We start from the raw sequence: 13,544 nt of genomic DNA on the forward strand, positions 1-13,544 counted from the left end.
CATTGTAATTTTTGTTTGGTAAGTGAGTAAGTTAACCTGGTTTGCTACCTCGCACACATTAGCCAAGGAATGCCATAATAAATTTGTAGACATAGCTGGGAAAGATATTTTGTTTAATAAGATCTTTCATGAGAACTGGTGGAAAAAGAAAATTAGGAGCCAAATCCAGGACCAGCATTTTTGACAGATGACACAAATCCTACCAGCAATGGCTTCCCTTTACCATTTTATATTTCTCGGACATGGGGCAGCAATTTGTGATGCACGATAGTGAACCTAGTCAGCATCTGCTCAGCAAACCTGTTTCCCAAGTCCATCTCCTTCAGGCCCCTCCTAAAAAATTGCAAGAAGTAGTTGATAAGAATTGATTTAAGATTTTGACTCTCAGAAACACTGAAATCAAGAAGCATCAGTAGTGTAACAGGCAGGAAGGACCAGGGAAGGAGCTGTCTTGGGGTGCGAGGGCAACAGGTGCTGTTGCCACAGTGGCACTGATGCAGGGCTGCACTCAGCACAACAGGAGCCAGCAGAACTGCACAGCTACACGGCTGAGAAGTGGGCACAAGGCAAGCTGTCACAGGGTTGTTACCGTCTAACTTTGCTCTAATGTGACCCCTTCACTTCTTCTTGGGTCTCACTGGGATGCTGTCAGTTCTTCGAGGCAGGAGCTGCTTTACTGGCTATCAGAGGCGATGCTGGGGGATGGGGGCAGACCCCAAAATTCTGCCTTGGCCCCCCCATCCAAGCCACCCCCACCCATTTCTGCCCTGGGCTGCTGCCACTTGCCCTGCTCAGCCCACCCGAGCCCCATGCACCCCTGCTACTGTGCATGTGCGGAGCGAGCTGCCAAGCCCACATAGGGTTAGGCAGGTTAAGACGCAGCGCCCAGGTCCCATAGAGGTTCCCTATTGCAGGGCACAAGGGCAGGAGCACAGATTACTTCTCTCTGTGCAGCATTTCTTCCTCAGCTGGGGACAGAGACTTAATCTGGAGGGTTTGAAAGCAGCCAGCCCGAATCGTCCCCCACCCCTGCGTGGATGGCATTGCCCCGCAGCGAGTGGTCCTTCTTGCAAGGATGCAATCCCAGAAGTGTGTGTGTGTGTGTGTGTGTGTGTGGAGGGGTTAGCATGGAAATGGCGTTGCTGGCCGGAGCTGGCTCGGGCTGTGGTGTGGCCAGTGAGTGTGGGCTGGGCCAGGTGGTGTGGTGTGCGGCCCTCGAGACACCGGGGCCATTGCAGTCATGCCCCACTCCCTGGCTTTGTCTGTTGCATTTTCTGCGCGAGAGTGTTTGCGGCGTCCTCTCTATCAGCTGCTTCCCCTGGACGCTGCCGCCTCCTTGCCCCTCTTCCCCTTGCTGCGAGGAAGGGGAAACACGGACTGAATAATAATATTCAGTGATAACTCAGTTATCATAACTGTCATCATTGTAGCCATACTAATAACCATCATAACAGCAATCCTGAGAATGCCCTTAGTAATAAGCATCATATTAACAATGATAGTAGTAATAATTATAACCAGAATCATCGTTGGCATTATAACCCGGAGAAGGCCCATAGGGATATGCATTTGGGCAGCGGGAGGGTGGGGGCAGCAGGCCCAGACCCCAAACAGCAGGAGGTAAAGGGGTTGTGGGTCTGGATGGGAGCGAGCACAGGACTCTGTCCCCACCCTCTAACAAACAGCCAATCAGAGTGCAAACAAGCATTCCAACAGGAGCTAGTAGCAGTTGAATGCTGCCATGATGGTGGGGACACAGGGGATGGGGGGACAGAGAATGCCACAGGGGATGGGGGGACTCTCTGCTCCCTGGAGGTGGGGGCAATGGAGTGGATGAAACAGGGGAGGGCGAGGACACCGGAGCTGACCTCACCCTGACTTTACTCCTTACAGGTCATGGTGGCAGCAGCACAGGGGGAGAGCTGGGTCGGGATGCTGGTGGGGGAACGGGCCACCAGCTCTGGCTTTGGTCTGCCCCTTCCCCCTTCCATCATTGCTGCCTGCAGGGCCCGATTGGGCGGTGGTAGGAGGAATACCGGGTGCACTATGGTGGCAGTGGTGGTGGGGGAAGGGGAGGAGTGGGTCTAGACCCAATGCAGGGAAGGACCAGGCCCACGGGTGGGGAGAAACCTGGCCATCAAGGCAGGGGAGCAGTAGGCCTGGGAACACCTGGTGATAGTTGGGGGAGGACAGGAGGAGCAGGCTCTGAGCCAACGCTGGGGGGGAAGGAGTGGAACTGGGCCTGAATAGTAGTAATAATAGTGAAAGAGACTTTCCAGTTTCCAGAAACTTGATGACAACTTACCAGGGGCTGTTTCTGGCAGTTGGAAAGGTGCAACAAGTTAAGTCTTCACTGAGATTTTATTAAGGGCTAAACAGCCTTTGATGACAATGTGTTGCTTAAGAAACATCAATTGTATCAAGCCTCAGCTCTACTGTTGGTACGTAACACTTAAGACTCCAGCATATTTTCTAAGTTAACCATTTGAGATACTCTTTATAGAAGAGTGTGGCATGGCTAAAGTTACTGACATGTGAGAGTCTGCTGTGTTGGATGGTGCACACACACATGCTTTTGTCTCCCAGGCTTGTAGCTTCAGCATCAAGTATTTCTTACTACCATCATCTGGTTTTTGGCCTGTCCAGTGGTTTTATTTATATCCCTGAGATTTCTCTTTTCCTTCATTTTCAACCATTGCTAAACCACTTGGGTACCCCTTAGGCATTTCTTGCTCTGATTAACTTTGCCTTGTGCTTGGCAAGTCTTCTCATGCATCTCAGATGTGTGGGAAGGAAGGCATTTGAATATCTGGGAAGTCTTACAGGGATTCTAAATGTTTGGGATTACTCATCCCTCCATAAATAAATAGACCAACCCACTCTGTTATTCCATTATTATTATGTCTAACATCTTGATGAGTATAAATTTGAAAGTGTTGTTTCCAAAGCGTAGGATCAGGAGCCAATGGATTGAACAACTATGCTTTACAAATTAAAATAAACAAACATTGTAATTGTTTTCTTTCTCTCCTACTTTCTTCTTACCTATGTTTGTAAAATGCTGTGTAAATATAGATGTAATATGCCATATATGTGATTTCAGATAATAATGTGCTGTGTCATGCACAGAAATAAAGTGCCATTTGACTATCCTACACTGTTTGTATCATGTCTGGATGTATTCTATGAACCTACAAAATACTTCAACTTGGCTGCTATTTTGTTAGCACTAAGTTTGTTGAGTTCAGGTTTAAAGAGGACTGTAATAGCACTTCTCTTACTGTAAGAATGTTATGGGGGTTTGGATATATTATTTAGATATGCTTGCACATTTTGTAACCAGCCTGCTTAATTTTTGCTTTGAGTCAGTGACTCCATGCAAATGTACCCAAGAAAAATGGAGAACTAGTGAATACTTGGCATGTCTACATGTGCATTTACTGGCTGAAATGTACTGTGCAGTAAATTACTGTGTAATGAGCAGGAATAGGCCAGCACCTACATGTGCAGGTGACTTGGGACTAAATTTAGTTGCAGGTCAGAGCAGCCTACCATGTGCCTTTGTGGCCACTGTGGGGAGCTCCAGCCTCTGACCACATGGCTGCCAGCCCTTGGGACTAACTCAGGGGTGGGCAATTATTTCAGGTGGAGGGCCACTTGATGAGTTTTGGCCAGTTGTCAAGGGCCACATGGGTACCTTCGCCCCTTTAGTTGCCCCACCCTGTGGTCACCATCTTGGAATTCCTGCCCCCTGAACCCTGACCTTTGCCACTGGAAGTCCCTCCCCTTGCACAACTTACCAGGTAGCAAGGGGTTGTGACCCCTCTAACATCCTGCCCCAGCAGTGGGGTTTCAAGGACATCAGACCTCCCCCAGAACTTTCCCCCTACCTGTGCCAGCTGGTCCCAAAAGGAAGAGGCTCTGCCACTGCTTCTTCTGGACAGTGCCGACCCAGTCAGGCTTGCTCAGTCCCCAGCAGCAAATGGGAAGCTGGCTTCAGCCGCATGCTGCTCTGGATGGGACGACCTGGCCGGGTCTGCACTGGCCAGGAAAAGCGGCATGCAGCTGAAGCTGGATTCCCATGCACTACTGGGGATGGGAGAAGCCCGACCGGGTCTGTACCAGCTAGCAGAAGTGGCATGGGAGCCATGTGCTCCTTGGGATGGGACGAGTCCGGCCGGAGCAGCAAGGGCTCAGCTGCACTTTCCCCCTGCCTGTGCCTGTCAGTCTTGAGTGGCACATGGCTCTGCTGCCACTTCTGCTGGCTGGTGCTGACCCGGCCGGGATCCTCCCATCCCCAGCAGCATGCAAGAAGCCCACTTCAGCTGCATGCCACCTTTTCTGGCCGGTGCAGACCTGGGGGGGTCTGTCCCATCCAGAGCAGCATGCAGCTGAAGCCAGCTTCCCACGTGCTGCTGGGGTCAGGGCAAGCCCGGCCAGCAGAAGCACCTGTGGAGCTGTGTGCTGCTTGGGACTGATCAGCACAGGTAGGGGGAAAATGCAGCTGAGCCCCTGCTGCTCTGGCTGGGCTCAACCTGTCCTGAGTGGCACACAGCTCTGCTGCCACTTCTCCTCCCTGGTGCTGACTGGGCTGGAGCTGTGGTCCAGCTGCTGCTTCCTCTCCCTAGTGCTGGCCCAGCCCTACCCTGCATGGCCCGAGTGGCATGGCACGGGGAAAGCTTGCCCAGAAGCCACTTTCCTGGGCTTACCTGTAGGGCAGGGCCCTTTCTAGTCCTGTGCGGCAAAGCAGAACCCGGCTCAGACGCTTTCCCCTCACTGGCGCCACAGGTTCTGGTCCAGCCCCCTGACCCCTCTCAAGCTGCAAATGTGGCTTGAGCCAGGGGCGGGGCCAGCCTGGTCAGGCTGAGGTCAGGGTTGGTTGCCTTGCAACCAGAACCCAAGTAAACAGTCTGAAGTGCTGCAGCCAGCAGCTGGTGCTGCTGGAGTCTTTTAAAGAGACAGCTGCCATTATGTAGGTTTTGAAGGGGCTCCGCAGGCCGGAGGGAAGCGCTTGGTGGGTTGGATGTGGCCCGTGGGCCTTATTTTGCCCACTCCTGGACTAACTTCAGTCCCAAATTGAAGCCAGAGCTGGCTGTCAGCACTTGGGACTAACTTAAGTTGAAGCCTGGAGAGGCAGCTAGCCAGGAGCCCTGGAGCTGGGCTCAGGCTGGCCCCCTAGTGGCTGGGCAGACCCAGCAGGGAGGCCCTCTGGGTTACTGTGCAGTAATGCATCTACATGTGTGTTACTGTGCATAACTAATTAGACATAAATTTGATACCTGCTATCAAATTTATACTCAAGTGGGCATAAGTCACCATATTTACTGCACAGTACAGGTGTGCATGTGTAGATGTGTGCCCGTACTTTGCAGTAATTTCAGTTACTGTGCAGTAAATGCACATGTGTAGATGTGCCCACTGTATATATTTCTCATCAAAGATGCCTAATTTTTTAGGACTTCTAGTCTAACTTTCATGGGGCAAGGGGGCAAGTTATTATTATGTAGTAGCTCTTTTTTTTTTGGTTTTTTTTTGGCTTTTTATTCATTTTAGACCACAATGGATATTACAAGAGGAAACCTAGATGACATTTCAAGGCCTGCCTCTAGCTCCAGAGCTCATCTTGGTAGCCGAGCTTCAAGCGCATCTTTGGAGGTGTTAACACCAGAGCCATGCTTATCAAAGGTAACTATTTTAATCTTTGGCACATCACAACCTTTGTCTGAAAAGAAGAAAAGATAAAATCTCTGTTGTTAAAACTTTGTAATGTGCTTTGTGGTTTATGATACAAATTGCTGTGTAAGTGCTCATCGATATTTTTCAAAAGAAATGGTAGACTCAAAACCAATACAATAAAAGTATGCTTCAGGTGTTAATGTATGGACAATTCTGGCAGTAGCATAGTAACAGGGAGTGGGGGCATACTTGGTCCCCGGGTGGCACGGTTTTGCCGCCGGCATTTCTGGGCTTGACGATCAGCCGCCAGGGGACTTCTCCCCCCCTGCCCCCGCTCAGCCACCAGAGGACCCTCCCACTTGGCAGTTGGCTACGGGGGGAGGCAGCGCAAATGGAAGCATTGACTCCCGGGTGCCAGAGACCCATGGTACGCCACTGATCCCAGATGTTAAGAGCACAAGGAGCTGCCTAAAATTAATGAGTAACGAGGCCCTTATATAAGTGCATAATTTGCTGAATTGCATTACAAAATACTGGTCCTAGTACAGGTTTCCTTTGCTTTATGCTGTACATGCTTTTCTGGAAAATGGTGCATAACTCCAGTTTGCGTAAAGGAAACCCACTTTACAATGTAACAAATAGGGATATGTTCCAAGACCTCAACTGTACTGAACCCCGGACCCATTTCTACCACTTTTACAAGACAGTTTTGGTACTCACCAACAGTAGACAGTACCTAGTTAGCCCATTAAAATTTTGCCCAGATACCCCTAAATTAAACCCCAAGACTTCAGCTGGAGTAGGGCTTTGCCTATCTCCCAAAGATTGAATAAGAGAGGTCAATGTACCACAATGCCAGGTGCCTTCTAGGAGGAGGAAATTTATCAGTGTACATGCCAAACTCCTAAAGTCCATTCCAATCTGACATGGAGAAAAATTTCTTCCCCATCCCAAATTTGTCACTTAGTATATGACAGTGAACCTGTGAGAGAGACACATTAGCCAGCTCTCTATGAAAGATCATTGTTGGTATGAGTTGAGAGTACTACTTTATTTGTAAAGAAGCCTGAGATCCTTGGCTAAGAATACTTGCAAGTATATTGTTAACATTCGTAACAATGCATGATTTTTTTTTTCCTAACAGGTCATTCCTACATTTGTGATCAGTATTAAATTTTACCCAATTTTAGGTTGATTATCAAGGTGATTTGGACAGTGATCATAAACAAGACAATTCAGGAAAGAGCAGTCCAGAAGAAAAAAACCAGGATAACAGTAGAGAGAAATATAAAACGCAGAAAATGAGAACACTGCAACAAACCATGGAGGAGGAAACTACCTGCATTTTCCAGCAGATGCAGAATTCTGAGTTGTCAGGTAGGACAGTGACTAACTTCAACCTGTTGCTTAGCTCTACAGAAGCTAGTTTTTGAATAACTGGCTAGATTCTGCTTGCAGATACTGCTGTAATAAATATAGGGCTAGATCAGAAGCTGTGCACTTAAAGTAAACTGTACTGCTGTTTTACAGGTTGGTAAATAGAATAAGTTATTTATCTGCTGCTTCAAAGTTACGTAGGGTTGAAACCGACATTGCCTGACATAGTGTTTGTGCTGCTATAATAATTTTTGTGGTGGCACAAAAGCTGAGAAAATAGACATCCTTACCTTTTGTCGTATCACATCAGTGTGTTGCTTTATTGTGCCTGATGTCTATTTGCTCTGCGGTGGTAGAGTGTAGTCCCCCTAGTCTTTGGGGGACTAATCTTGTGCACCCTGGGTAGGATTGCATCCCTCTAGGCTGCAGAACATTTATATGACTTGTCCAACTTACAGAGATGCCCTGGGTATCCATGGATTTCTAGGGGTATCTTTGCAAGTGGGAAAGCCTGTGCAGGCCCCCTGCTACCACGCAAAAGGACTTGCTGACCTGTGCTTCATGCAGAGGCCTGGGTCAGCACCGGTTTTGTCATGAAGACATGGGGAGCTGGGGAATCCCTGGCTCCTGTGCCACTCTGTCCTGTGCTGACCTGTGTTTTTGTGTGAAGCATAAGTCAGCATAGGTCCTGACAAGGAGGTGCAGGGAAGAGCAGGAGCTGGGGAGTTCCCAGCACCCTGTGCCTCCATGCCAGGACCTGCGCTGACCCGTGCCTTTGGATTGGTTCAGGATGTGGTGCAGGTCCCAGTTTAGAGGCACAGGGCCTTGGGAATTCCCTGGCTTCTGTGCTGACCTGCACCTCCCCTGGCTGGGACCTGTGCCAACCTGTGCTTCAGGTGGAGGCATGGGCCAGAGTGGGTGCTGTGTAGTCCCTGGGCCAACCTGTGCTTCAGGATGAGGAATATGGGAGAGTGGCAGCCAGGAAATCTACATTGCCCTTCACCTCATTGCCAGGATCCCTGTTGGCACAGGTTAGCCTAAGTCCCCATGCGGAGGCATGGGACACTAGGGATTCCCCAGCTCCTGCACCACCATGTACATTTACACCACCCCATACTGGGAACTGTGTTGAGCCGTGCTTGCACAGGACCTGACTTGGGGCAGCACGGAGCCCAGGGATTCCCTGGGTTCCTTTCTGTCTTGCATCTAGGGGAACATATTGTCCCCTTTCCCACAGTGATGTGTGTGTTGGACATGTCCTACCACAGTTGATACACTTTGGTTCGCAATGTCTATTTCTACCCATAGAGATTCTGTGTAAGAACTAGGAATAAAAGTGGTACCTTGATTTCCCTGTCCTGTGTTTTAACCCCTAGTTCTCAGCATAATGCTAAGTACCCTTTTTCTATACAGGAGGGAATTGTAATGAGTGTATTTTATGATTGACATGAAAAAATGTATTTAATTCTCTTGATGACTGCTTCAGTCATCTTTAATTATAGATTATTTCAAATAATTTATTATTATTATTATTGATTTTGTTTTTCAGAATACATTTCTAGCTCAGATTCTGGAGAGGATTGTGTTGAAACTGAGCCTCCCAATTTAAATGAAGCTTCTCAAGAGATGCTAACTAATGTAAAAGAAGGTATTATGAGATGTATTAAGTGAATAGTGCAGTTTCCATTTCTTCTCACTTCTTTCAGTTAAGTGTGGCAGTAAGATAAGTCAATAGAGGACTTAATTAAGGATGTGTGTATGTTTTTAGTGCAGTAAAAGAAGGAAAACAATAACTGTGAATGTGACATGAAGTTAAGAATTTACACAAGGATGATACATTTCATATTTTAGTAGGTATAATTAGCCAATAGAACTCATGCTGTACTAGATGTTACAATGAATAGGTCATTAGTATTCTAAAAGGTTCAGGTAAATAAAACCAACCCAAGTTCCTGATGCTACTCTGGGTTTTGTCAGCTCAAAATCAAATAAGCAAGCAGAACTTGGTGATGGTGAGACTTTTTGGACCAATGGTGCAAGTCCTCTAAAATAGGCATGCCCAAATCCCATCCTGTGGACCATGTCATGTGGCTTGCAGGGCTCCTTATGCATCTATTGGGAACCCACAGGCTATGGTCTTGCACAAGGCCCAATTCTGGCAAGTGAGTCTGGCACATGGACCATCTCTGTGCCACTCATCTGCCACTTGCTCTTTTGTGTCTTAGAACCATAGAAAATTAGGGTTGGAAGGGACCTTAGGAGGTCATCTGGTCTAACCCCCTGCTCAAAGCAGGACCATCCCCAACTAGATCATCCCAGCCAAGGCTTTGTCTAGCCGAATCTTAAAAACCTCCAAGGATGGAGAGTCCACCTCCACTCTGGGTAACCTGTTTCAGTGCTTTACTACTCTCCTAGTGAGAAAATTCTTCCTAATATCCAACTTAAACTTCCCTTGCCGCAACTTGAGACTGCTGCTCCTTGTCCTGTCATCTGCTACCACTGAGAACAGTCTAGCTCCATGCTCTTTTGAACTCCCCTTTCAGGTAGTTGAAGGCTGCTATTAAATCCCCCCTCAGTCTTTTCTTCTCTACGCTAAATCAGACCAGTTCCCTCAGCCTCTCCTCATAAGTCAAGTGCCCAACCCCCTCACAATTTTTGTTGCTCCCCATTCAACTCTCTCCAGTTTGTCCACATCCTTTCTGTAGTGGGGGGTGGGAGGGAGGCAAACTGAACACTGCTCCAGGTGTGGCCTCACCAGAGCTGAATAGAGGGGAGTAATCGTCTCCCTTGACCTGCTGGCAACCTTCCTACTAAGGAAGCCCAGTATGCCGTTAGTCTTCTTGGCAACACCACTGGCTCATATGCATCTTACTGTCCACTGTAAACCCCAGGTCCTTTTCTGCAGACCTGTTGCCCAGCCAGTCAGTCCACAGCCTGTAGTGGTACATGGAATTCTTCTGTCCTAAATACAGGACTTAATTAAATGAAGCCCCATTCAAGAATCCAGTAGTTTCAGGTTCAAATTCAGCAAGATGCAGGCCAGCTAAAAGAGACAGTCCTAGCTATCTTCTGTGCTTGTGATGCATATGGAGCCCAAACAGATTTTTAAACCTGGTGGAACTACTAATATCCTTCATGGTGAATTCTGTCTTCTACTACAGGTAATTTCTGTGCCTAACTGGGTCTAGTACTCCCTCCCTTGGCTTTGGAGATAGTTGTTCAGCTAAAAGAACAGCTCTGATATCTGCTAGAAAAAATGTTACTTTTATTCTGCTACAGCTGTCCAATGGTAGAAACCACATACTTACTTACAAATGCCAGGGAAGAACTGTAGTCCTACTGAAATTGCTGGCAAAATCCACGGCAGTTTAATTGGCTTGTTATTTATTTTAATTAAACTTTTTAAGCCAGCATCCTTTTTTAAATCTTAACTGCATTACATTTTACTAATCTAGAAGTTTCTGAAGAAAAAGATGTGGATCCTAAGATTCAAGAAGCTATAAGAAAGATGAATAAACTGGACAAGATATTGGCAAAGAAACAATCTCAAGAGAGAACAATTAAAAAACAAGGCAGAGAAATGAGGACAAAACTCTGGGAAGAACTTCAGGTTAGAAATATGTCACTTTTTATCATACTAATAAAATACCTTCCATCTTATAGAAGGTAACAGCGTGATTTCACAAACACAGGTTGTAATTCGGTAGTTACTGGCTGACCAAGAACCTCAACATGAGAAGGAAGAAAAAGTTGTGCAAGTCATTCTTCCATTACTCGGATATCTGAGGGATATCTAAAATTATTCAAAGATACACTTATGTTGGCCATGACATACTTGGAACTACTAAATTGTTCTTAAAAACTGAGCCAATGTATAACTGACACATCATGACTAACATCTGAAAAAGCAGAGCTTTTTATGACATCCAATTTTATTTCATAGAATCATAGAATCATAGAAGTAGGGTCGGAAGGGACCTTGTAGATCTTCAAGTCCGACCCCCTGCCTGGGCGGGAGAAAAGACTGGACTCAAATGAGTCCAGCCAGGTAGTCATCAAGTCTCTTCTTAAAGATCCACAGGGTAGGAGCCAGCACCACTTCCCTAGGAAGTTGGTTCCACTCCTAGCCGCCCTAACTGTGAAGTAGTTCTTGCGGATGTCTGATCTAAATCTACTCTCTAATAACTTGTGTCCATTGTTCCTTGTCATGCCAGGGGGTGCTAGGGGAAACAGTGTCTCCCCTAAACCCTTCTGGTCCCCCCTAGTTTAAAAAGTACTTTTTACTGGTTGTGTAGGTAACTTGTAGCGATTTTCAGTGAATAGTTCATTAGTATTTTAAAAGGTTCTGGTTAATAAAACCATCTATTGTTAGGATAAACATTCAGAAAGGATAAGTTGCCCTCATGCTGGAGGTTGTAAATCACCATTGGTGGGGGAGGAATGAAAATAGTCTGTGGCTTAATTTTTGGAAATGTTACTAGGAGCAACTAGGATGACAGTTCTTAAGGCTATCTATTCCAGTATTCTCTCTTATAGTGACTGTTAACTTGTTTCTGAAGTGTATGTGGTGGGATATGCACCCCCCTCCCCCCATATACATCTCATCTTGGTCTGTAGCAGTTAGAGATTAGCTTAAATGTTGAAATATGAAGCTGAATATCTCCTTCAAAACTTGGTATACTCAGTAATGATGGCACTATCCATGTGAATGTCCATGCCTCATTTTAGGGATGTGCGGAACTTTGGTTGCTGATTCAATTTGGAGGAGATTCGGCCCGATACAGCGGCTGAATCTTCAACACCAAATTGAATCGGGAGACCAATAAAAAGGTCCGAATTGATTCAAAGCCTCTGAATTGATTCAGAAAAGATTTGGAGATTCGGACAGTACCTGCTTGCCACTGCAGGGAGCTGGACCTGGGCTCTGTGCCAGTCAGTAGGGGGCAGGGAGGAGGGGTTGGCAGAGGAAAGTGGGGGCAATGGGGGGACCCCCACTAGGCCCCATGCCCTGCCTGCTCCCTGAGCTCCCTTGAGCAGCCCCCGATCCCTGCCCGCTCTCCTAGCCTCTTCAGTGGCTGTTTCATCTGGTCCCAGCTTCCTGGCACTTAAAAAAATACCCTGCACTCACTGGCTGCTGCACTTTTTTAAAGTGCCAGGACACTGAGGCTGGGGAGGGCTGCCATTGATGGGGCTGGAAGAGTGGGTGGGGGATGGGGCCTGTTCGATTTGGAGATGCGGTCAGTTCATTGCCAGCCGGACCTTCAAATCAGATTCAAATTGATTTGGGACAGTGAATTGAATTGCTGTCCCCCAAATTGTCTGAATTTGAATCCAAAGCGAATACTAGCTGCTTCACACAGGCCTACTTCATTTCATGCAGAGTGGGCAGTACTTATGTAGTGAGCAGCTATTTAGCATCTTGTTATTTCTTTACTGTTCCGTGTCTAAGCCATTACTTCCTCTAAGGCACACTGTCAAACCTTGCTCTGATTATAGAAAAAAAGGGTCTTCCTTACAACCTTTCTGTGGTGCCAGTTACTTCATTATCTGTGTGCTTCATAAACGTTAATAATCCCTTTTCACAGCTGAGAAATGAGGAGGTAAACGGTTGCCTATTTTACCTAAGGGGAACAGATGCAGAGGGAGATTAAGGTCAAAAGTGTCCATAATCTTCCATGAATGTCCAACTGGAGATGATTAGAATCAGATTTTTTTCATTTATATGAAAAATGTATGTCCAAAACAGTTCCAATTAATTTTGGTAGCAGCTGTGAACGCTCAGCCCTTCTGCAAAAGATTCACAGGATCTGAAGTCACTCACCTGCAAAATGAGGAAAAATCTGGTTTAAATGAACCAGAAGGAGCTTTGTTGCAGGCATACAGTCTAGTTCTTCAAGGTATCATTCAGCTGCCTCCTTTCTGCAAAGCCCTGCTTTATTTACTTCAGATCTTCCAACTCCTGAAATGCATGAAATGAAGCTCCTAAAATAAAAAAAAACCCTCTTGACTGCATAACCCTAAGTAATCCTCTGTCTAAAACAGGTCTGTTCAGTGGGATGAATGAGGCATGAATCCTGTATTCTTTGTGATTATGTAATTACAGACTATACAAAAAGAGACTGGGTTTAGATTGCATAGCCAGTTTTAAGTCTGACAATTCCTAACTTGGGGTGCTTAACTTTTCAACTTTAATACTGTGTTTTTTGTGTAAGTTCTGGATACAGAACATAGGCAGGATGAATTGTGTCAAACTTAATCCATGGGCCAGATGTATGGCACATAGCCAGTCCTGCTTCTGGAACGGGCCCACAGAACTGCTCTTGCCTGCTTTCCACCCTCCCCACCATCCCCCGATGTTGGATCTAGTACATACTGTACTTCCACTGACTACCCTGGGATGCGTGATACAGGCAGTGCCTACCCCAGCCAATTTGGGACCCATGCTGCACATGGCACTTTCTCTGGAGTAACTGTGGGAGTGGGTGGTGCAA

General features: G+C 46.8%; 1 protein-coding gene across 4 annotated transcripts in view; it reads left to right on the plus strand.

The window, feature by feature from the left end:
- The window catches only part of FSIP1 (fibrous sheath interacting protein 1), a 176,569-nt gene that overhangs the window by 8,155 nt on the left and 154,870 nt on the right, over window positions 1–13,544 (plus strand). For all 4 annotated transcript variants that reach the window (XM_090033469.1, XM_090033472.1, XM_090033471.1 and 1 more), the window contains 4 exons: window positions 5,554–5,685; window positions 6,867–7,053; window positions 8,603–8,701; window positions 10,509–10,663. In XM_090033469.1, coding sequence (XP_089889595.1) covers window positions 5,560–5,685; window positions 6,867–7,053; window positions 8,603–8,701; window positions 10,509–10,663 — 567 coding nt within the window. In that variant the 5' untranslated portion in view covers window positions 5,554–5,559. The remainder of the gene's footprint in view (window positions 1–5,553; window positions 5,686–6,866; window positions 7,054–8,602; window positions 8,702–10,508; window positions 10,664–13,544) is intronic.

Source organism: Crocodylus siamensis, chromosome 2 (genome assembly GCF_052110815.1).
Source record: "Crocodylus siamensis isolate JL-2025a chromosome 2, ASM5211081v1, whole genome shotgun sequence".
In the NCBI taxonomy this organism is placed as follows: Eukaryota; Metazoa; Chordata; order Crocodylia; family Crocodylidae; genus Crocodylus; species Crocodylus siamensis.